At 44.2% G+C, this 24,104-nt stretch overlaps 1 protein-coding gene across 4 annotated transcripts in view; it reads right to left on the reverse strand.

Annotated features, from left to right (window-relative positions):
• VPS8 (VPS8 subunit of CORVET complex) overlaps positions 1-24,104 on the reverse strand; it is a 285,882-nt gene that overhangs the window by 17,695 nt on the left and 244,083 nt on the right. For 3 of the 4 annotated variants that reach the window (XM_045296423.1, XM_045296425.1, XM_045296422.1), the window contains one exon: positions 12,215-12,265. The exons of the other annotated variant lie outside the window; for it this stretch is intronic. In XM_045296423.1, coding sequence (XP_045152358.1) covers positions 12,215-12,265 — 51 coding nt within the window. The remainder of the gene's footprint in view (positions 1-12,214; positions 12,266-24,104) is intronic. 4 annotated transcript variants of the gene reach the window in all.

Here is a 24,104-nt window from a genome sequence, read left to right on the forward strand (position 1 = left end):
GCTATCAAAAGATACAGCGTCTGGGGTCTTAAAGGCTTGAAGATAAACAGGCGGCCATCTAGCTAAGAAACAACAAAGCCCACATGGAAGAAGCACACCAGCCTACCCGACACGATCGCTGAAGACAAAGTGGGTACATAAGCAAATGTGGTGAAGAAAGCTGATGGTGCCCGACTGCCAAAAGATATAGAATCTGGGACCTATAGGCTGGAAGATAAACAAGGGGCTATCTAACTGAGAAACAACAAAGCCCACATGGAAGAAGCACACCAGCCTGTGAGATCACAAGATGCTGAAGGGATCAGGTATCAAGCATCAAAGAACAACAACAAAAAAAAATCATAGCACTGTGAATAAGGGAGAGTGCAGAGTGGGGACCCAGGGGCCATCTGTGGGAAATTGGACATCCCCTTGCAGAAGGGCGGCAAGGAGGAGACAAGCCAGTCAGGGTGCAGTGTAGCAATGATGAAATATACAATTTTCCTCTAGTTCTTGAATACTTCCTCCCCCCCATTATCATGATCCCAATTCTACCTTACAAATCTGGCTGGACCGGAGGATGTACACTGGCATAGATAGGAACTGGAAACACAGGGAATCCAGGGCAGATGAACCCCTCAGGACAAGTGGTGAGAGTGGTGATACCAGCAGGGTGGAGGGAAGGAGAGGGAGAAAGGGGGAACAGATTAAAAGGATTTACATATAACCTCCTCCCTGGGGGACAGACAGCGGAGAAGTGGGTGAAGGGAGACGTCAGATGGTGTAAGATATGACAAAATAATACTAATTTATAAAATATCAAGGGTTCATGGAGGAGGGGAGAGCGGGAAGGGAGGGGGAAATGAGGAGCTCATAACAAGGGCTCAAGTAGAAAGCAAATGTTTTGAGAACGATGATGGCAACATATGTACAAATGTGCTTGACACAATGGATAGATGGATGGATTGTTTGATAAGAGTTGTATGAGTCCCCAATAAAATGATTTAAAGGGAAAAAAAAGAATGGTAATAGAAAAAATAACAGTAGAATAAGACGCAGGTAGCTGCTGATGCACGCTTGTTTGGGTTCCAAGGAGCTCAGTCTCTGGTGGAGTGCCAGCTTCTGGGTAGATGGCATATTAAGTGACTGGAAAATGAGCAAATTAAATTGGAAGGAAAAAAGTAAAAGTGTGTGTGTGTATATATATATATATATATCCCTCGCCATCCTGACATATACCTACATGGGGGGGATGTCCTGGTTCAGGATGTGTTGCCCCCACTATGGGGAGCCCTGGCTGTGGGGTCTCCATTGGGGGTCTTCTGGTCTGGGTGGAGAGCCAAAGCAATTTATATTTTATTCATCCTGGTCTCTACTAAGTATTTATAACCCTGTTGATCGCTGCACCTCCCCCAGCGAGCTTCTCCAATCAAAGATGTGGGAATCTGCCCTCAAGCGGCCAGGTTCCACAAGGAGATGGCCAAAGGGATTCTAATTGGCCACCTCTGCTGCTCCCTAACGTTAGTAAGTTTGTGTCTGCTTATGTTAAAATTCTGTGGTTTAGAAGTGATATTTGCACTGTCCTATGTAGAGTCCCTGCTGTGTGTGCTCCTGGGTCCCTTATCTTGCCAAGATCCTTCCAACACTTTACTTGTTTCTAGCGACTACTCTGGCAAAGCGGCTGCTGGTCCCACAGCCGCTGGAAATGCCCAGGCGAGCGCCAAGCCCAGCAACAAAATGCCTGCCCCCTCCTCAGACCATCCCTTGCAGTACTCATTTGGAATAAAGCTGCTCCTCACCCAAGTCCACAATTTACTTGTCCCTGAGAAACAGCACATTCTGCCAGTTGCGCCTGGGTGGTGGTAGCTAACTGAAATCAGTCAGCACTTCCATGGTAATCCACTTGTCTGCACTTCAATGCCTATAGAATCACAACATCTGCAGGGTCCAGGGCAGAGAACTGCCCCCTAGGCTCTCTGAGACTGTCAATCTATACGGGGGGCAGTTTCAACGTTCTCCTGCTGAGGGGCTGGTGACTGTGAACCACCAACCTGGCAGTCAGCCAACTGTCCAGCCTCCAGGAGAGTGGGGTCCCTCTGGTCCTGTCCCCCTCACCACCCGAGACGGATGGTCCCATTGCTGGAATGTTCCCTGCCATGCCAGCACCTTCGTCGACACGGTGCCTGTCCTCTCAGCCATGCTGCCTCCCTGATTGCCACCCTCCATGCCAAACCAAGACCAACCCGTGGCCTCCACTTCCTCCTGACTTTTAAGAATCAGAAGCCCTGACGTCATATTTACGATCATCTGGCCCTGAGTCAGGGCCACCCTGCTGCGGTTTCCGGGGATGGGCACAGGTGTGGGAGAGCTCAGAGAGAGACAGAAACCGGCAAAGGGATCTGCACTGAAGCCATCAGGTGATGGTGAGAAAATGCTGCATCTCTCTCTTTTCATGTTTCCCTCGACTTTTCTGAAACTATCAATCAGCAATTCTCCGGACTGGCCAATGGAGAGAGTGCAGCCAGCTTTTCCTGTTGTTATGGATTCCCCTTAAAGCAAAAACTCCAAACCCATGATTCAGTAAAAATCATGAACATGCATTGCTCTCTCTATTCCAGACATGAGTGGCCAGACTAGCAACGGGGATGTGACACTGACTTCACCGGCTGGCTTGGAAGAAAGAAACCCACTCCAAGTGCCTGTAATATGCTCGGACACTTGCAGCATGATAACCGATTCTGAGAGCCTCCATCACTAAATCCACCAACTCGGCTCACCACGACGCAGACATTTTCACAGGGAAATGGACTCACCGAGGGACCAGAAAGCATGACTGCTTCTACCTGGAAGACCACCCTCCCAGCCTTAAGGGCTCTCCGTAGTCAGAGCCCGCCCCCCAGGCTCGCTGCACAGGCGCCCACAGAGACGGAGGGGGCTCAGAGGGCGACCATGCTGCCCCGTCCAGACGTGAGGCCGGAGTGGGCTCTCGGGTTCTTCTGCAGCAGCAGCCCCTTTACTTAAGGTGAGCAGATTGTAACATTGGTAAAGCGGGACACCGTTGATAAGATTCCTATCCTGGCGAAGTAGTCACATGGCAGCTGAAAACCATCTACCCTAGCTTGTCGTGCATTCTTTGCAAAAATCGGGACTTTTTAAATCGCCGCGTGACGCGGGAAAAATTGTTAAAAATTGAGACTGTCCCGCCAAAAGCGGGACGTCTGGCCACCTTACCTTTACTGCCAGGCTCCCGGTCAGCGCTGCCTTACACTGCCGGCCCAACTCCACACTCCTCTCACCCAACCCACCCACCACCACCTCCCTGCCAATGTGGACCTGGGATGGGCTTCTTTGTCATTAAAAACAATCAAAGAAACAAAACCCTGAGGTCAGCACTTCCCGCTTTTTACATTTCTAGTCCTCCAGGATCAAGCTCTGGGAAAGGTCTAGGGATGCACATGTCTTTGAACTTTATGACAGGAGCTGCAGGGTGGAAGCCCTTTAAGAAGAAATTATGTGTAAAATAAATATTCTGGTCTAGAGTGAATAACAGAGTTTTGCATAAAAACACCTGAAGGACAAAATGCTTGTGTTGCAGAAGATGTCAAATACAGGCGCTCCTGGGACCCAGGGCAGGGAGTGTGACACGGGTGGCAAAGGGGACCCTCTTGGAGACTCCTGTCTGGAGAGGGGGGAAGGCGGGCGGAGGGGGCTGCAGGGGAGGTTCCTGTTGCCTCTCGCTCCTGACAGTGAAGTTGTCAAACACACTCCTCAGTTATTGGTCAACAGAGAATCTCTGGCTCGAACCACGATGACTGCTCCTTTGTGGTTCCTGCAGTCCCTTTGGCAGCCGCTCTGTGCAGACGCTGCGGGGCGCCCATCTGTCGAGGCAGTGGGGAAAGGGACTCCGTGCAAGGACAGGAACCAGGATGCACAGGGACATGTATGGTGGTGGTGGGGCTTCCGAAAAGGAAACGGAATAGAATGGGATTTTCCCACGGGCTAGGTGAAGACCCCCCTCCCCCTCCCCAGCACATGCACGCAAGTGGGAGAAAACATCGTCAGCCAGGGAAGGAACAATCGGGTGCTGAATGTACCTTCACATAAACCTCAGTATGAGTGACACATCGCCAACCCAAGGAACCGACTGTGCTGGGAAAAACGAGCCTGGATGGCAAGGATGTTCCCTTGTTCTTTCTGTTTATCCCACTTCCCATCACTCACAGCCACCAGGACCTAGGGGGTTATATAGAGATCCTTGTAATGAGTTCCCCCTTTCTACCCCACCTTCCCTCCACCATCCTGGTATCGCCACTCTCACCACTGGTCCTGAGGGGATCTGTCCTGGATCCCATGTGTTTCCAGTTCCTATATGTATCAGTGTACATTCTCTGGTCTAGCCAGATTTGTAAGGTAGTGGGTGGTGGTGAGGGTAAAGCATTTAAGAACTAGAGGAAAGTTGTATGTTTCATCATTGCTACACTGCACCCTGACTGGCTCGTCATCTCCATGAGGCTCTTCTGCAAAGGGATGTCCAGTTGCCTACAGATGGGCTCCCCCTCATTCACAACGATATGATTTTTTTGTTCTTTGATGCATGTTCCCTGGCATCAGTCTTGACGGGAGCAGGAAGCCTTGTCTTTCTCCCGAGGAGGGGCTGGTTGCTTTGAACTGCTGACTCTTTGGCTAACAGCCCAGTGCTTAACACAGTGTGCCACCAAGAGGCAGTTTCTGCGCCGTCTGGCAGGTGTGTGGTAGGGCCTGTTCAGAGTGGTCTGGAAGCTCAAAGAAGGAAGGACACATACCTCAGACTTAAGGGCCCTGGGGGAAACCAGCTAGGATCTGTATCAATCTCATCTCCTGACTCCACTGATACTGTACACGCTTAGACCTTTCTCTTGCCTGGACAATTGTCTTAGTCCATGTGCCTCTAATCTCACATTTGATGGAAACCCTTATTCTCCGGATGAAGATGCAAACTTCACAAACTGGGGCCTTTGGGTTCTGGACCTCCATCACCTTTCACCAGGCTGCCACATGCTCGGTGGACCAAGATTAGGGCCAGTCAACTCTCCTCTAGAAGTCTTCCCTGACCTTCCGGCCTGGGGCGGACAGAGGCCTGTTTGGATGGACACATAAGAAAGACTTGTGCTGCAAGGAGGAGATGAGCCAGTCAGGGAGCAGTAGAGCACCGATGAAACACACAACTTCCCTTTAGTTCTTTAGTGCTCCCCCCTCCCACTATCATGACCCCAATTCTACCTTACAAATCTGGCTAGACCAGAGCATGTATACTGGTACAGATAGGAACTAGAAACACAGGGAATCCATGACAGATAAATCCCTCAGGGCCAATCATGAATAGCAATACCAGGAGGGGAAGGGGAAGGTGGGGGAGAAAGGGGAACTGATCACAATGATCTACATATAACCCTCTCCCTGGGGGATGGACAACAGAAAAGTGGGTGAAGGGAGACATCAGTCAGTGTAAGACATGAAAATTTTTTTTATAAATTATCAAGAGTCCCTGAGGGAGGGAGGGAGGGGCAAAAATGAGGAGCTAATACCAAGGGCTCAAGTAGAAAGCAACTGTTTTGAGAATGATGATGGCAACAAATGTACAAAAGTGCTTCACATAATGTCTGCATGTATGTATTGTGATAAGAACTATATGAGTCCCCAATAAAATGATTTAAAAAGGAAACCCTAAAAAAGACATAATTAAGCCACTAAAATCTTTATAGTTAAAAAAAAAGAAAGAAAGAGTTGTGCTGATTAGATGAGCTGTCAAGTTGGGGCTGGTTGGCTGACACCAACTCCCTGCTAACACACGCACAGGATGATCGGCACTGGGCCAGTCTTCTTCAGCTCAATTCATATCAGTAATGTTTTTACTGGTGAAACAAACTGCTTCGTCATCAGCAAGGTGATAAAATAAAGAGTATGTGGACTGGACCCCTAAAATGACAGAGCTGGGCATTACCAAGTTTGCGAGGCCAGATAAATGAGCCTGTTTCCAAATGCCTATCCGCTGATGTAAATGTCTGTCTGTATGGCAGAAGTGTCTTTCAGTACAGCCTGGCTGTGGGGGGAGCAGCAAGCCACCCCTGGGCTTCTTCACTGGCCTGTGACCATACTGAAGGCAAGGGGGGCACTCCATGACAGTCATTTCCAAGGGGAGGGAAGGCGCTCTCTCAGCACCCTGCACCGTGCAAGGCAGGCACTTGACAGTGTGCCTGCCTCCTTTGACCACCAAATACTCGGGTCCTTTAGAACAAGGACTGGTTTTTCCATCTTTGTAGTCCACTGCTCAGCTCACATCGAGGACAAAGACATTTCTGCCGAATGAAAACACGGCACATAAGGAGTGACTGAGGGAAGGGATGTCCGAACAGGAGCTGGCAGATCTGATTTTAATATGGTGCCTAGGACAGGCGAGGCCTTACCGGTCAGCAAGGTCTGAGCATCTACTGCGTGCCAAGCACATTGCTGGGCCCTTACACACAGCAGCACCTCACTGAACTGTCTAGAGATTACCATTTCACAGAGGAGGACATGGAAAGGCTGCCTTAGTCAAGGTCACCCAGACAAATAAGGGCAAGACCCCAAGATGGTCAAACCCCTGTTTGGAGTCTGGTGGGCAGTGGTTAGGTGGTGGGCTGTTCCCCAGGAGAAAGAAGAGGCCCCTAGCCCCGCTGAGACTGACAGTCTCAGAAACGCACAGCGGCAGGTCTACTCGGTCCTACAGGGTCGCCACCGCGAGTCAGATCTCAACGCATGGGCAGTGCGTTTGGTTTTTTGGAAATGTCCACGGTTAACACAGGAAATGTGTCGCTGAAAACAAAGTAAAACGAGTCTCCTGTGGGTTCCAGTCTCATTTGTTCACAGGCTCAGCTGGCTCCCGTGTGATGGTGCCGAGCAGAGACAGCAGCACCCCCGGCTGGCCAGCGAGCCTAGCAGGGGCTCAGGTGTGCGTGTGCAACATGCTACAGGCCTTCTCGGGGGCCCTGAAGGGACGGGGAAGAGACCCATTGCTGGTAGGTTGCTTTGAAGGTACAACCTGCTATGAGCTAACAGGCAGCAAGTTGCTATTTTTGTTCTATGATCCTTTGCTGACATGGATGCTGGCTGAAATTGCTTTAAAAAAAAAGGGGCAAGGAAAAAAACAAACCTACATCTGTGGACACTTCAACTCTCAGAGAAAGAGCTGTGGAAAACGAAAGCCCAGCACAAACGTCCACCTGCTTGCCATTTTTCAGCTGCGCCGCTGCAGCTGGATAAAGAACAGGGCATTAGTGGTTCTCACGTCATCTTAGCGGTGCCACAAAATTGACAGGAGGACTGAAGGGGCAGAGATGAGCATTCCACTCAGCCTGTATTTATTAAGGACCTTCTTATGTGGTATGTGCTGAGGCGTTAGTATCTCAGGCCAGTACTTGTTAGACACAGCTAACCCGAAGGGGCAGCAGAAGCCACATTGTTAAGAAATACCACCTCAGAATCTCTGCCATCTGCTATCACCCACTACGAACGGGATGCTATGCCTGGTCCCGAAGATAGGCATTCTGCAACACCTGGAAATCCCAGGGCAGGGGATTATCAACACTGCTGAAGGAGCTACATCCTAGAGAGCACAAAGGAGCACAAGCCGCCCGGAGCGGCTTATCATGTAAAGCATTAATGCCCCAAACAATGCTTTTTGTTTTGTGAAGGAGGGAGAGGACGTTGGGATAATGGAAGCAAGGCAGAGTAAAAAGCAGGACAGGAGTGGGCTGTCTTCACAAAGTAAGGGAAAAAACACAAAGCCGCCAGAGACAAAAAAACAAAACAAGAGACACCTGCCTCTTGACACCCTAATCTAACACCCAGTGGAGGCGGCAGCTGCCTGAGGGGGCTCAGCTGGGACACACTGCTCTGCTGTTGAGAGGTGGCATCAAGTTTGTTCTGACAATGACCTATAAAGACATGTAACACTGAAAGCCCGCCCGATGAGCACACTGTGTCAATCCGCCTCCCGACCCTTCTCCGGACACCGGACCCTCCTGAGGACATGCCCAAAGCACATGACCTGAAATCCCGCCATCCTTGCTTCCAAGGACCATTTCCGACTATCCAAGGCAGATTTGGGCATTCTGTTTATTTGTTAGCAGTCCACGGTGTGTTCAGTGTTCTTTACCGGTGCCATGATTCAAAAGCATCAATTCGTCTTGGTCTTCTTTATTGCCCAGCTTTTGTATGAATACAAAAGAATTGAAAATACCAAGGCTTGGGTCCAAACCAAAACAGCACACCCCCTGCCACTAAATCAATTCCGACTCAGTGCCGAGCCTGCTCCTACAGAGACGGAGCTACAAACAACAGAAAGCAGCATGGGGCCATCCTCCCAATGGTTCCTGTGCCCGAGCCCACGGCCGCAGCCGTCCACCTTGTTGAGAGCCTTCCTCTTGTCCGCTGCCCCTCCACTTTACCAAGCATGGTGCCCTTCTCCAGGGCCTGGTCTCTTCTGACCTGGCCACAGTATGTGAGACGAAGCCTTGCCATCCTTGCCTCGCGGGGGCACTCTGGCCACACGTGTTCCAATATAGACCAGGTTTGCCAATCAGCAGTCCATGGATCTTCAACATTTCAAACTTTCTGGCACAGAGTGACCCTGTGCAGGGTTTCCAAGGCTGTACATCCTCCCGGGAGCAGTCCGTCTCCTCTTTCACCCCAGGGTGGGTTTGCATGTAGATTTACAGTGATCACCCCAAGCTTCACCTGGCTCACACCAGTGTGTCTCACAGCCTGGGTCAGGCACACCTTAATCCTGAAAGCGACCCCTTTCCTTTTTAACACTTTAAAGAGGTCTTTTGCGGCAGACGCGCACAATGTAATAAGCGGTTTAACTTTTTCAACTGCTGCTTCCATGGGCGTCCGTTGTAAAATGAAATTCTTGACAACTTCAGTATCTTCTCTGATGATCACGGTGCTACTTATTGGTCGAGTTGGGAAGATTTGTTTTCTTTATGTTGAGGTTGGTCACATAGTAAGGCTTTGATCTTCGTCAGTCAGTGCTCCGTGGGTTTGCTTTCAAACTCTCCAGGGGGCGCCCCCGCATGGTGTCACACTTCAGGTTGTTACGTTGCATTACTGCACACGGACAAGGAGTCGTGCTCCAGTCCTGACATCAGCTTCGTCATAGATCTCAGCGTCTTGGGTTATTTTCTCTGCATACAGTTAGAATAGTCTGGTGAAAGGATACGGCTCTGACACACACCTTTCTTTCCTCATCTTAAACCATGTAGTATTCCCCTGTTGAAAAGACTGCCTTTTGTTCGATGTACAGCAGCGGTTCTCAACCTGTGGGTTGTGACCCCTTTGGGGGCGAAGGACCCTTTCACAGGAGTCGCCGATTCCTAACAGTAGTAAAATGACAGTCATGAAGTAGCAACGAGAATAATGTTATGGTTGGGGGTCTACCACATGAGGGGCCGCGGCATTGGGAAGGCTGGGAAGCGCTGCTGTACAGGCTCTGCATGAGCATTTTTCAGAGTGTTACCCATAGTTTGTTATGACCCAGAGAGTTGAATGCCTTTGCAGCGCCAAGCAAACACTGGCAAACACACGTTTGCTTTTCTTTACTTTTAGCTAAGACCCATTTGACATCAGCAATGACATCCCTGGTTCCACGTCCACTTCTGAATCCAGCTTGAATTTCTAGCAGTTCCCTGTTGATGTACTGCTGCAATCAGTTAAAAATTATCTCAAGCAAAAATTTACTTGCATGTGCTTTTAATATTTTCTATAATTTCTATGTTCTTTGGATCACCTGGCTTTGGAACGGGCACACACATGGATCTTTTCTGGTAAGTTGGCCAGGCAGCTAGCTGCCTTCCAAATTTTTTGCCATAGAAGACTGAGTGCTTCCAGCATTACCGTATATACTCGAGTATAAGCCAGTCTGAATATCAGCAGAGGTACCTAATTTTACCACAAAAACTGCATAAGAAATGTGCTGAAAAACTCGGCTTATACTCGAGTATATATGGTACACCTGTTTGCTAATGGTGTATGAATCAAGGAAAATTAGAAGTTGCCAAAAATGAATGGGAATGAAGTAAGATCGGCATCATAGGCATTAGTGCGCTGAAATGAGCAGGTAATGGCCATTTTGAATTAGCCAATCATGTGGTCTGCTATGCCAGGAATAACCGATTCTTTGTCTAAAAAGAGCACTGAAACAGCTGCCCTGAAGTGCGACACTGCCAGGGATACCATAGTACCCTAACGGGAAGACCGTTCAATCCGGCAATTATTCAAATGTATACCCTAACCAGTAATGCTAACAATATCAGTGTGTCACGCTGTGACATTTCAGCTAGAATTCTGTTAGTTCCTGGGGTCTGGTTTTGCTAACGCCTTCAATGCCATTCAGATTTCTTCTTCCAGGACCCAGTTCTTGGGGACGTCTCCCTCCCAGAACCTGGAAGCCACCCCACTCTCGGCACGGTGACTTGGTGTGCTCCTTCCATCTGCTTTGGATGCTTCCTCTGTGGTGTCTTTCTTTCTTTTTGCCCAGATGATCCTTCAATATTTCAATTTGAGTGCTGAGTTTTCCTCGAGTTCTTCATGCTCGCAAATGCCAACCACGCTCTTCCCTTTTCATTTTCTAATTCTGGGTCTTTGTACAAGTCAAGATACATGGGCACATTTCCTTGTAATATTCCACTTGTGTCTGCTTGAGCTGTCCTTTGAAATGTTCTCTTCAGCTCCTTCATGTCATCACCTTCACTCCTGCCATGTGTCCCAACTACTGACCCTTCTGCTTTGTTTGGGACCTTCACATTCTAGTCACAACTACAATGCACAATAATTAATGCACATGGCATGTTTGATCAGCTCCAGGCTACAGAACTTGGTAGAAATCTTCGGTTTCTTCATGTTTGGCATTGCTGGTTAGCGTATAAATTTGAGTAATTGCAAAATTAAGTGGTCGTCCCAGTAGGATAGGGTACTATGGGATGACTGACAGGGTTGCACTTCCAGGCAGATCTTTCAGTGTTCTTTTTGGACAAAGAATCTGTTATTCTACATGATGATCTAATTCAAAATGGCCAATACCTGCTCATTTCAGCTCACTAATGCCAATGATACTGATCTTACATCATTCACATTCATTTTTGGCATCTTCTAACTTTCCTTGATTCATACTCCATTCATGCAGGTTAATGGATGTTTGCGGCTGTGTCTTCTCATTTTGAATCACACCAGTAAATGAAGGAGGCCCGAAGCTTTGTTCTACCTCCATCATTAAGGTTGACTCTACTCTGGGGAGTGAGCTCTTCCCCAGCTGTACTGTGTGTGTCCTCAACCGGAGAGGCTCCTCTCCCAACATTAGATCAGAAAACACTCAGCTGCTATGCATAGGTTTTCAGTGGCTTGTTTTTTTTAAAGAAGTATATTGTCGGGTCCTTCTTCCTCGTTTGTCTTAGACTGGAAGTTCTACTGAAAACTGTCCACCATGAGTGGCCCCGCTTCAAGTGGTACTTGAAAGACCAGTGGCCTAGCTTCTAGCAACAGCACACACAAGCCATCACAGCATGACAAACCGACAGATGGCTCCGCTGCAGCCTGGCATTTTTGAATAAAGGGTATAAAGCCCTGTGTGTTCGGAGATGGGCGTGGGGTTCAGAAACGCTTTAGATTGCCCTGGGGAGGTTTCCCCTAGCTGCGCTGACTTAAGTAGGTTACAGGCGACACCAAGTTTTTCTGCCAAGCATTCAGTTACCCTGGTCCTTCCCTGCAACCTGGTGGGGCTCAAGGGAGGTGGAGATGGGGTGGTTATACACACACACACACACACACACACACACACACACACACACACACACACACACACGATAAAAAATACACTGAAAAAAGAAAGCATCACCAGTACTATGCAAATAAATATATCAATTGTGTATAATCCATCCATCCTATAGTTTGTCAAGAGATCAAAACAAAACAGAACGCACAAAGGGCCTCTTGTAAGCACATCCGTAGACACAGCACCCTGCGCCCTCACGGGCTCTGGCTTCGTGCTGGGCCCAGATCCCCACTCGCTTCTCGGGGAGAGTCTATGAGTCCTAGAGACGTGCTATGAAGGCATGTAACTAGAAAGAACTCTGATGGCATTAAGACGATTAAAACGCATTCTCGTTGTAAGAAAGTTGCTCCGGAGAGGAGAATTGGTTTTGTGCCTTTAAAGCTCACTGACCTTGGCGACAGGTTCCCCTTTGGATGGCTGGTAGGATGGAGACATTTTTACCTGGAAAAAAGGCAAACGTTTTAATACACGTTGGAAGCCTAGCTTTATTTGACCCACACTTAAGATAATGTAGCTAAAATGGATGTACCTGAGATAAAAGAGACATTTTCAGAGGAAGAATAGATTTGTGTTAAGTCCCCTCAACATTTTTCTGGAGATCAAAAAGTCAAAAGTTAGTCAAGTTAAAAATGCAATTAGGGTAGAAAAGTGGAACCGATGGTTCAGAACAGTCTCAGCTAAACGAACAGGAACGAAACAGATACAGGTCTTTGGTAACAGTGCAATAAGCAACAGGCCCTTGCACAGGGTAACTCAAAAGTGTCTACTGTGCTCTCTCTTTTAAGCAAGGCAAAGCCTCATCACAATGGTGAAGGATTTAGAAACAGTTATCAGTCAAACCAAAATCAAAGGCTGATGATAGGAGAACTATTTTCAAATATCTGAAGGGAAAAAAGTAGAGAAAAAAGAACAAGACCCAACTCCACACTGCCTTCAAGGAGCACGCTGAAAATGTAAAGGCTCAGGTCCCTTAACAGCAGGGGATGGTAAAGATGTGCCATGGTGTCATTAATTTCAAAAAATATTTTCAGTGATCAAGAAAGTCATTTCATAATAATAGTACATCAAGAAGATATAAGACCCTTAAATATCTAAGCATCTAATAGCTTCAGAAACTGGTAGAACCACAAGGAGTAATAGATTTCATGGTCAGAAATTTCCCGATATTTCTCTGTATAAATGAGGGAAACAAGTATTCAGAGAAGTAGAAATGTTTAGAAAACGTGACCGATACACTCATCTAACTTGATCAAACAGACATTTATAGAACAAAAGCAGAATATGTATATATATTTAAAGTCTACATGGACCATTTACCAAGACACATAATTTTCTGGCAATAAAATAAATCTCAATAATTATAAAACTATTCAAGTCATACAATGTATGTTTTCAAACCATAACAGAAAAATTTAGAAATCAGAAACAGAAATATCTGTGTTAAAACTCTGAAGCTGTTGGACAGTGTAAGATATGACAAAATAATAATAATTTATAATTTATCAAGGGGTCATGAGGGAGGGGGGGAAATGAGGAGCATCAGCTCAAGTAGAAAGCAAATGTTCTGAGAATGATGAGGGCAACAAATGTATAAATGTGCTTGACACAATGGATGCATGTATGGATTGTGATACGAGTTGTCTGAGCCCCCAATGATTACAAAACAAAACAAACAAAAAACCCTTTGAAGCAGTTAGGAATTAAAGTAGCATACTTCTAAATAGCTTATGGATTAAAGAAGAAATCAAAAGGAAATTAAAATGTCTCTTGCTGTACATAAAAATGCAAATAGCAAATCTGTGTGATGCTGCCAAAGCAGACACAAAGGGAGCATCTATAGTCCGAGTGCCCTACACGAGACACGAAGACGTGTCTCCAAGAAACTAGGAAAAGGGAAGGGAAGGAAGCCAAACTAAGCAGAAGAAAAGAAATAATAAAGGTCATGGTGAAAATTAATTAAATAGAAAAGCAATAGAGAAAATCAATGAACCCAAAATCTAATTCTTTAAGAGGATTAGAACTGATAAATCTGATAGACTTATTAGGAAAAAGAGAAACAAAATCAAAACAAGAGGGAGGATATCAGTATAGGTTCTAGAGCGATAAGAATATACAAACACCACATATAAAGGAATATTATGGACAATTTCATAAGTAAAAATTTGACAACTTGGAAGAAATTAAATCCTTCAAAGATAGTGACCACCATAATTTATTCAAGAAGAAATAGATCATCTGCCGACTCCTAGATATCTTAAAGAAACACAATTTGTACTGCACTTATTTGATAAAGGACTATGCCCAGAATATACAAAGAACTCTTAAAACTTAAAGAAAACAAAAACCCAATTAAAACAGACAAAAGATTTTTAACAGATACTTCACCACAAGAACTATCTTACCCTGATAAGTACATGCATGTCATAGGAACCAGTCGTTCCTTTGCAAGGCTACTCGAGGGAAATAAAAGCGTATGTCCATACAAAGACTTGTCAGGAGATCTTTAGAGCAGTTTTATCTGTAATAGTCAGAAGCTAGGAAAAATCAACTGTTTATCAATTAGAAATGATAAACAATATCACTTATGAATGTAGCCTCAAGCCTGTATATTATTAAATGGAATCCAGCAACATAACAGTTATTACATCATGGCCAAGTAGAGCTTAGCCCAGGAATGCAATTTGGTTTAATATTTAAGGAATCAGTTAATGTACGACATTAAGACAACAAAGAGAAAAACTGTAGGATCACCTCAAACAGTAAAAATCTGTCAAAACTCACATCATGAGAAAACTCTCAACAAATATATCTATTACTAACATCACAGTAATGATATTTGTCTGCTTCCCCTCTAAGATAGTTTCAGAAACTTTTCAGCAGACCAAATAGTTCTAGTAAGTCCATTCCTGAGACTAGAACTATTTGGTTTATGTATAGATTAAGAGGAAACAAATCAAAACAAGTCCATGAGAGCCAAAATATGACCTTGAATATATCCCACTTGAATTAACAGACCATCCCAACAACAGATTGGACACACTGACACAGGGAAATCATTGCTTAAGTCAGATGGAGCTTGGTTGAAAGCCAAGAATCTCAAAAATGATGCTTACTTGTGTTTTATTGTCTATGCAAAGGGATTCGACTGTGTGGGTCTTAACAAACTAAGGATAGCATTAAGAAGAATGGGAATTCCACAAGACTCCATTGTGCTCATTTGGAAAATGTACACAGAACAAGAAAGAGGCAGTCATTCGAATAGAGCAAAGGGATATAGAATGGTGTAAAATCAGGAAATATGTGCATCAGAGATGTATACTTTCACCACACGGAGTATTCAATCCATATGCTAAACAAACAATCCAAGAAGCTGGACTATATGAAAGAGAACGCGTTGTACAGGTTGGAGAAAGGTTCACTAACGATATGCAGAAGAGAGCCCTCGTGGCGTAGCGATTATGCACATGGGGCTGCTGACTGCAAGGTCAGTCGTTTGAAACCACAGTGGATCCCATGGAACTATATAGGCTTTCTACTCCAATAAAGGCTTAGTCTTGGAAACTCACAGTAATAGTTCTACCCAGGGTCACTATGAGTCGACAATGACTCGAAGGCAGTGGGCTTGGTTTTTGTTTTTTGTAATATACAGATGATGCGAGCTTGCTGTCTGAAAGCCAAGAGGATCTGAAGCATTTACCGGAGAAGATCAACGAATACGGTCTTCAGTATGGATTACAACTCAAAAAATAAATAACAAACCTCACCAAAGGACCTATAGACAGAATCTTGATAAATGAATGAAGTTGTCAGGAATTTTATTTTACTTGGATTCACAGTAAATGCTCATGGAAGCAACAGTCATGCAATTAACTGATCAATCACAATGGGCAGCTATGCGGCACAGGATCAATTTAAAGTGTTGAAATGCTAGGATGCCACTTTGCAGACATACCCAAGTCATGGTATTTTCAATCACCTCATCTGCATGTGAACACATACATGAATGAATCAGAAAACACAATGGAGAGGAAAGACTGCAGAAGAATGGATGCGTTTGAATTATAGTGCCCGTGAAGAATATTCAAAGTACTCTTAGTCTCAGGTACTTCGGGCCTGTTTTCAGAAGGGACTGGTTCTTGGGTAGGACATCATGCTTGGTAGAGTAGAGGGTGAACATAAAAGAGGAAGACTTTCAATGAGTTGGTCCAGTGGCTGCCTACAATGGACGCAAACTGAGAACAATTACCAGGATGCTACCTGACAGGGCCGCGTTTCATTCTGGTGGACACAGGGTGATTGTGCGTTGGAATGGACTTGATGTCAACAAACACCATGAAGTAGTTCGATGGTGACTGGATACTATTTGTGTAGAATAATGTAGAAAAGGTCTAAGTACGGGAGAAGCAGCAGGATTCAAGATCTCCAGCCTCTTACAACTCGAACTCTGAGAGTCTACAGTCCAGGTGAGGAAGCTATTTCCTCGTGGCACCAAGCTCCACAGGTAGGACTGCACTGCAGGCTTTTTTACCTCTTGCTCTCTGATGTGAAGAATCACTTTAGCAAACACACCTCAGCTCCCGCGTCAGGGCTGCTGGCTGTCCAGCCTGTCCTTTCTGATTTAGCAGGCCTGCAAAAATTGGACTTGACAGTCCCTGCTGTAATGCACCATGACATTAACACTCTGGAATTTACTCCAGATGTAGGATGAATTTGCTAAAAGTGACTTAACTCTTGGTATGCTCTTTTTCAAAAGGGAGAAAATAGACTACCGAAGCAAAAGGGATATTTAAGCTTAAAAGAGGACCTCCTGAAAGAATCAGCCGACTTTAAAAACAAGCCCAGCACTAGATGTGTGCTGGACAATTTATCTGAGAAAGCTATGCTCTGGAGATTAAGTCGGAGAGTGTTTGAAGTGGCAACAGAAATGTCTCAGCATCCCTCATGAAAAGTCTTATTTTTCATTTAACAGGATTCCTTCTGGAAATGCCTCTGGCAACGAAGCTTAAAAGAGACGCTTTCAGTCCAGGTGTGCAGACTCTAGACCCAGGGATGTGGATGCTACATTAAGCTATGGCCTTGATAATGCCGAACTGTTGTGATCTTTGTTACTAAAATGATTTCTCACTTTGAGAAGCAACTTGAACTGACGTTTATTAACAACAGCAATACTTGCCTTATCACCTTGCTTTAAAAAAAAAAAAAGCCTTGATATATATTGTTTTTAATTAGAAGAGGAATATAGGTGGACTGATACAACAAATAAAAAAATCATAGCCAAGCACAGCACAGAAATGACTATTATCACTTAGAATTATGCTGTCTTTTGGCCCTTTTCATACTGTGTGCCATGAAGATGGATTTCTCCATCACAATGCTCCTCTGCACCATGATTTTTCTCGGTCATCACGTAGTTCCTTGTCTAGCTGTACCGTCATGGATTTAACCACACTAGACTATGGGGACATTTAGGTAGCTTTCCATTTTTATTATTTAAAATGTCATACACATCCTTGAATACAACACTGGATGCACATTCTTGATGATTTCCATGGAATGCATTCCTGAGTCCCTATTTCAAAGGCTGTGATTTTAACATTCATAAGACACATCTAGCAGGTGCTTTTTCCTTTTTTGCTTCCTAACAAAGACATCTCCACAAACTTTTTCTCTGCAACTTCAAAATCCCCAAAGCTCTGAAACCAAAAGAATTAAAATTGGCACCCAAACTCATCTGGCAGTGAACTTTACCTGGAGTGAGGTTCTTTACTGCCCCACATCAGTATTTGATGATGGGATACTTTCCTAGCCCCTACTGGGGGATGTTCTAACATAAATACATGGATCACATTACCTTGCTTCTAGTTTTCAAATGCTGCTCATTGTCTCTGGCTTCCACTGCTTTCTATGAGATGTCTTACTGTCTTACCTTTGGCTGCTTTACGATTTCCCCTCTCTTTGGTTTTAGCCATTTGACTGTGGCTATGATGTACTGGGTGTGGCTTTCTCTGTATTATCCTATGAGGAGTTTGGTGAGCTTTATAGATCTATGAGTTGATGTTTTCATCAAATTGGGGGAGTTTGGGACATCATTGGGTCAAACTCCTCCCTTCCCCCTTTTCTCTCCCTCTCTTTTCTTTGGAATCCAATTACAGACAGTCCCCTTATGATGGGATTATATTCCAAAGACTTTGACAAAAATTGAATACTCAACACATTTTTCTTCTATTTTTCATTATTATGCTCTTTATTATCAGTATCTTGATAAATCTGACCTTTGTCTTGGGGACTGGAAACAACATATATATTTCAATACGTGATACATAACGATGATGAAGAGGGCTTGGATGATGTTGGCATTTTGTCAGTAGTGGTAATCACTCCACTTGTGGAAAGTTCTAGAATACCCCAGGGGATAGGGATCGCATTTCTAATTATTAAATTAGTGAGAATTGTTAACATGGTCCCACTCTTTCTTTTCTTTGTATATTTTGTGGTAACATCTCACTGTTTCTCCAATTTTCCTGTTGACTTTAGCAAAGTGACCAGTGTTTGACTCTATGTTTTCAAGCAACTGAAGCTGATTTTTCAGTTTAGAAAAACTCCAGGTAATTTATTCACTGTAAAAAATATGGACTTCTCTCCTACCTCTTCCTCATTATTTTTCTTCAGGATTTTGTACCTCTTCAATATCCATTAAGTCCTGGTCTGTGATTTCCCTTCTCTGTGATTTATGAGCTATTGCACACCTCAAGTTCTAAATTCAGTGTTATTACCATATGGGTAATTTTTCTACTGATCTTTCATAACTCAACAATTTTCTCTGTACATAGTACATAATACTAATGCTAAGATTTCTCCTCAGCCTCTGGCCGCCCTCTAAAAAGTCTTTAAGTACAGTTCACTGTAACTTGAATATGTCATAAATGGGAGGCTACTTGTATAAATGTCACACTTCTTTATATTGTTTCAAACACTGAGAGCTCTGTTTATGATTTCTTCTTATCCCAATCCCTTCTGTCTGTTAGAATTATTTCTATTTCTATTACACTATGTAACAGAAATAATTTATCTCGTGTTAAAGATGCTGTAGATATCTACTGGAGAGCTATACAAGGGGGTACCCCCCAAAAAACCAGAAAAATTTCCCCTGAAAGCTATGTATTTAAATTGTTTTACAAAACAACCTTATCACCTTCAAAGTATTCTCCACTTAATACATTTGATATACTTAATACATTTGTCAAATCTGAGATTCAATTTTTAGAAACATTTCAAACTCATCTGTTTGGATGGCTGACAGCACCTCCCTCATTCCCCCCCCCCCCCATATCTTCTATTTGTCAAATTGCTGTCCTTTCATGTCCCTCTTCATTCATGGAAACAAAAAGAAGTCGCAGGGAGCAAGGTCAGGTAAGTAAGGTGCGTTGGCAAAAAGGCATGCTGTTTTTTGGCCTACAACTGGTGCAATGAGATGGCAGCATGAGCAGGTGCACTGTCGTGGTGGCAAAATCAGTCCGTCTGCCACAGATCAGGCCTTTTTTGTCACACGCTGTTACACAATCTTTTCAGAACCTCTAAATAGAGAGCTTGATTAACAGTCTGACCTGGTGGAACGAACTCCAAATGCACTATGAACTGACATTTTCGTCCATTCCGGATGTTGACGGACATCCAGAACAAGGTTTGTCATCATTCGACATTTCATCTTTTTGAAACAAGAAAACCACTCATACACTTGAGTTTTCCCCATAGTGTTGTCCTTGTAAGCTGTGTTCAACATCACCACAGTTTCTGCAGCATTTTTCCCAAGCAGGAAACACAATTTCATAGTCACATGCCATTCTCTTAAATCGGCCATCACAAACAATGAGGTTTGAGTGAAACCGCTTTTACAAAAAAAATCACTGTGACCAGGGAGAACCTTCCCAAGTGATGCCACTGGGTGCACTAACTCATAGGGAGTTGCTTGATGTTGGCCTAATGGAGAAAAATGCATACTTTGAAAGCTCTGCTCTGCCCAGCGCAATTCTGTTTGTTGGGGGGGGGGGTACCCCCCTATACCTATACACATAAAATTGTTGTTCTATTGTTTCCACTTGCTTATATTTTGTGAGAGAAAGGCGAGGCTTCCGACTTCTGTAAAGAGTTACAATCTCGAAAACTCACAGAGGTCATTCTTTTCTGTCCTGTGTGGTCACTATGAGTCAGAATCGACTTGATGACAGGGAGTTTTGTTTTGTTTTCTATTTTGTAGCTTCAATTTCTCTGAGATGTCCCCATGTGTTAATAATTTCATTGATGCTTTTCTTGTAAACCCATTAATGCTACTTAAGTTCTTGACTTGTAATGCCATCATTTACTTTATTCTGAAGTTTGCATCTATTGACATTTTTACTCCTGCTTTCTCATGAATATGTGTATATATATATATGTATATATATGTGTGTGTGTGTGTGTGTGTGTATATATATATATATATATATAAATATAACAGGGTTTTATATATATACATATATTCCCACTTCTTCCTTTTGCTCCTGTGATAGTTTGGGCTTTAGCTTTGCTATTTTTTTCTTCTTCAGATTTGCCTTAAGTCTTGATCTTAAAGCATAGGCCTTTTCCATTTTCAATGGAAAACCTGAGGTGTTTAACAAGTCTCTAATGTGGAAGGGTTTACACTCCATTCTGGAGTAATACTGAAATGTTCTTTCATCTGCTGCCGCTGCCTTCTGCTGGTTTCTCACAGCATTTCCCTTGGCACATGCAATCAATCTGATTGTAAACAGAATCTGAAGGCACGCTGACGGTGTAGTGGGTGAAGCTGACCATTACGGTCGGTTGCTAACCACAAGCTCAGCGGTTGGCGTCGACCATGGGAGAAGGATGAGACTTTCTGCCCTTGTGAAGACGGAGTCTTGAAGCCCTAGGGAACAGTTCTACTGTGCCCCATAGGATGGAGATGGGTCAGAACAGACTGGGTCCATGGTTTTCCCTGAAAGTTCTCTACAGTACTCGTCTTAATGGGGTTCTCCCTCTGGTGTGTAGCTGAACTTTAGGCTTTGTTTCTTCCCCCCCTACCCCCTGCAAATGCTACTTTTTGTTAGCGCTCCAAGGGAACGTTGAAGCTGCCTGCGGGAAAAGGGGACTAAACGTCAGCTTTCTTAGTTTGCCTCCCGTTCTTCAAGGCACGTGTTCCCTTCAGTTTCTGTCTGCTTCTGCTTACTCTCCAAACCACTGCTGTTTGTATTTCTTCCGGAAGTCACCATTGTGTTTGGCAGATGGGTGAGTCCTTTGACATGATTGGGAACGGAGCTCTATCATCTTTGTTCAAATAGTCATTCTGCATTCCCTTCCTCCCAGCTTCTTTCAGAATGTCAATTCCAAGTCCCCTTGGTCCACTTGAAGTCACTGCATCATTTACCTCCCCAGTCACGTGTCCCTCCCGCCCCCCCCCATCTACTCTCTCTGATTTGATTTTGGATAATTCAATTCCATGAATCCTTTCTTTTGCAATGACCATTCTGCTATTAATTTCACACAGTCTTCTTTTCGTTCTGATCTCTAGATGGGAATTTAGAAAATTCCATGATTCTTTTTAATATGCAAAATCTTTTCTGTAGCATCTTGAACATTTGGAATACCATTACAATAACAACTTTAAAGTTCTTGTGTACTAATTGTATTTTTGTGTCATTCTGGGTCAGTTTCAATTCAGTAATTTTGCTCCTTCCTCATTAGCACTTGTGTTTCCTTGCTTCCTGTATACCTGGCAATGGTGGACAGAATGCCAGGCATTGTGAATTTTGTTTGTTTGTTTGTTAGGTGTTGAATGCTTCTATAAACCATTCTTGGGTTTTATTCTGAAATGTCAAAATACTTGGAAATAGTTTGTCTTTTTCAGGTGTTTTGGTTAATCTTTGTTAGTGAAATAAAAGCAGCATTTAGCCTAGGATTAATTTTCTGTCTCACTACTGAAGTGAGAGCTAGCAGAGGAACTTGCTTAGATTGTCAGTGATGCCCTGGGGATGATAGAGTTTCCTATCTGGCTGGGAGGATGGGCGCTGTTCTTGGTTCTATGTGTGCTTAGGTCACTGTTCCTCTAATTCTTTTGAGTGGCTCTTTTTCTGCCTGGCAGGGTGGCGGGGAGACACACATAGACAGAGTCGGCAGAATACTCAAGTTAGCCTTCTGCAGATGTGTGCATCTGACTTGTCTCTGTGTGTGGCTCTCTCCTCTCCAATACTCAATGCTGCCAACTCTGGCCACACTGGCTCCTCTGGATTCCCAGTGAGACTGATGAGCGCTGGGCTACCTCTCCCTGAGAGTCAGATGGGACGATAGTAGTCATTGCTTTTTACTGAGAACTGCTGCGTTACCTACTCTGCCCATGATCTTGTTAAATAATGGACGTCTCTACTACTTTTCTGAAATGTAAAGAACTCAGAATTTGAAGCAGAACTAGCCACTGGATCTTGGACAAGGACTTGTAGACTTGGACACATGTGTATGTCCACTGGCACAGAATAAGAGTCTGTGGCCTCACATCTTTATCAGTAAATATGCGTGTATCTTTTCTAATACGTGCCAATTTATGATGCATTTAACATTTTTGGGGGGCCCAGTTTAGTAGTTAGCGTGTTGAATCACACTGGCTGTTTTAACTTGAATTTCTTAGCTCACTGGTGAGATTACAGAATTTTTCTTTCACATTTTGTAACAATAGACTTTTTTGTCCTTTGCAAATATTTCCATCAAAGTTTTCATTATATATTCAAAAACACTTTAAGTACTACTGTAAGATCTAGGTCTCTTGGACATACAAGCTTATTTTGGATGAGAGGGAGGTTTACAAGTTTTCAGAACTGGGGAGGAAGGTCCTTGCTGAGATGGACTGGCACAGTGGCTACAACAGAGGGCTCGGACACAATGACGAGGGTGTGCAGGGCCAGCAGTGTCTTGTTCTGATGTGCAGAGGGTCGCTATGGGTAGGAACTGACAGATGGCCCCTAACAGAACAAGAGTCTGACAGCCACGCTGTTTTGGAGAAGTGGTGGGGGCTGGCCTGGACACAATGTGGCTGTCTATCCTGCACAGTCACCACCACTGGGCCTTATATCCCATTTTAAACCAATAATTTTTCCTATGGTTTATAAATGCCCAACCTATGCACAACTAAGAACCAATCTCTGTAAAGCTTATGAAAATGGTTTGTAATAACAAATGGGTGCTACTTTGGGACATACATCAAAACACTAATACTACTGTATTATTATGTTACAGATATTTTAGTGTAACTGGAAGTGTTTAACGTTTTATGCATAGAAAGGTACACTATAGATTATGAAAAACATCTGACAAACTGTCAGATACAAACCTTAACTAACTGTTCAGACTTAACATATGCATTTGACTTAAAGACAGACTCAGACACAGGACTTGCTCGACATTCAGGGTCTGTCTATACTTAAAGAATAAAACCCAAACTCCTCAGCAGGGACTATAAAGCTACGAGGGGTCTGGCTCTGCCAGCCTTTTCAACCTCCTTCTTGTCCTATTCTTTTGTTCCAGCCACAGATCTTCTCTCAGTCCCCTGGATGCCCAATAGCTTCCCTCGTCAGCACCGTGGGCTTCAGGTTTCTCTCGCCCACAGTCCTTTGTCTCTGTTTTTTGGGTCCCGATTTACAGGTCAGCTCGGCACTGTGGAACAATCTCATCTCACAGCACCTCACCGCAGGGTTTCTGGTTGCACGCCGAGCCCCCTTCCTAGATGAACAGCTGCAGGGTGGTGGAGACCATGCTCGTTTTGTTCTCTAATGAATACTCCATACCTCGAATCGTGTTTGGCCCACAGACAAACCCAAACTCCCTGCCATGGTGACCCTACAGGACCGTGGAGAACCGCCCTGTGAGTTTCAGAGCCTGGTACCTTTTAGGGGAGGAGAAAGTCTTATCTTTCTCCTGAGGAGTGGCTGGTGGTTCCTAACTGCTGATCTTGGATTTGGCAGCTCTCAATGTGTAAACCACTAGGCCACCGGGGGTCCACTACACTGACAGTAGATATATGTTAAAATATTGGTTGAAGTAATAAATCACTCAGTACTAGGATATACTAGCAAGATAACTAAAAAACGGGCACAGTTTTCCTTAAAAAATTCATTTATATTAAGATCATTTATTACAACATCTCTGCACTTTTGAGACATACTAATCTTCATCTAATTTGTACATTTAATTTGGAAGATATCCTTTTGAGAAATGGTGCTATCACCAAAGACTGAAA

Source organism: Echinops telfairi, unplaced genomic scaffold (assembly GCF_000313985.2).
Source record: "Echinops telfairi isolate 266 unplaced genomic scaffold, ASM31398v2 ScPeMD7_7407;HRSCAF=8445, whole genome shotgun sequence".
NCBI lineage: Eukaryota > Metazoa > Chordata > Mammalia > Afrosoricida > Tenrecidae > Echinops > Echinops telfairi.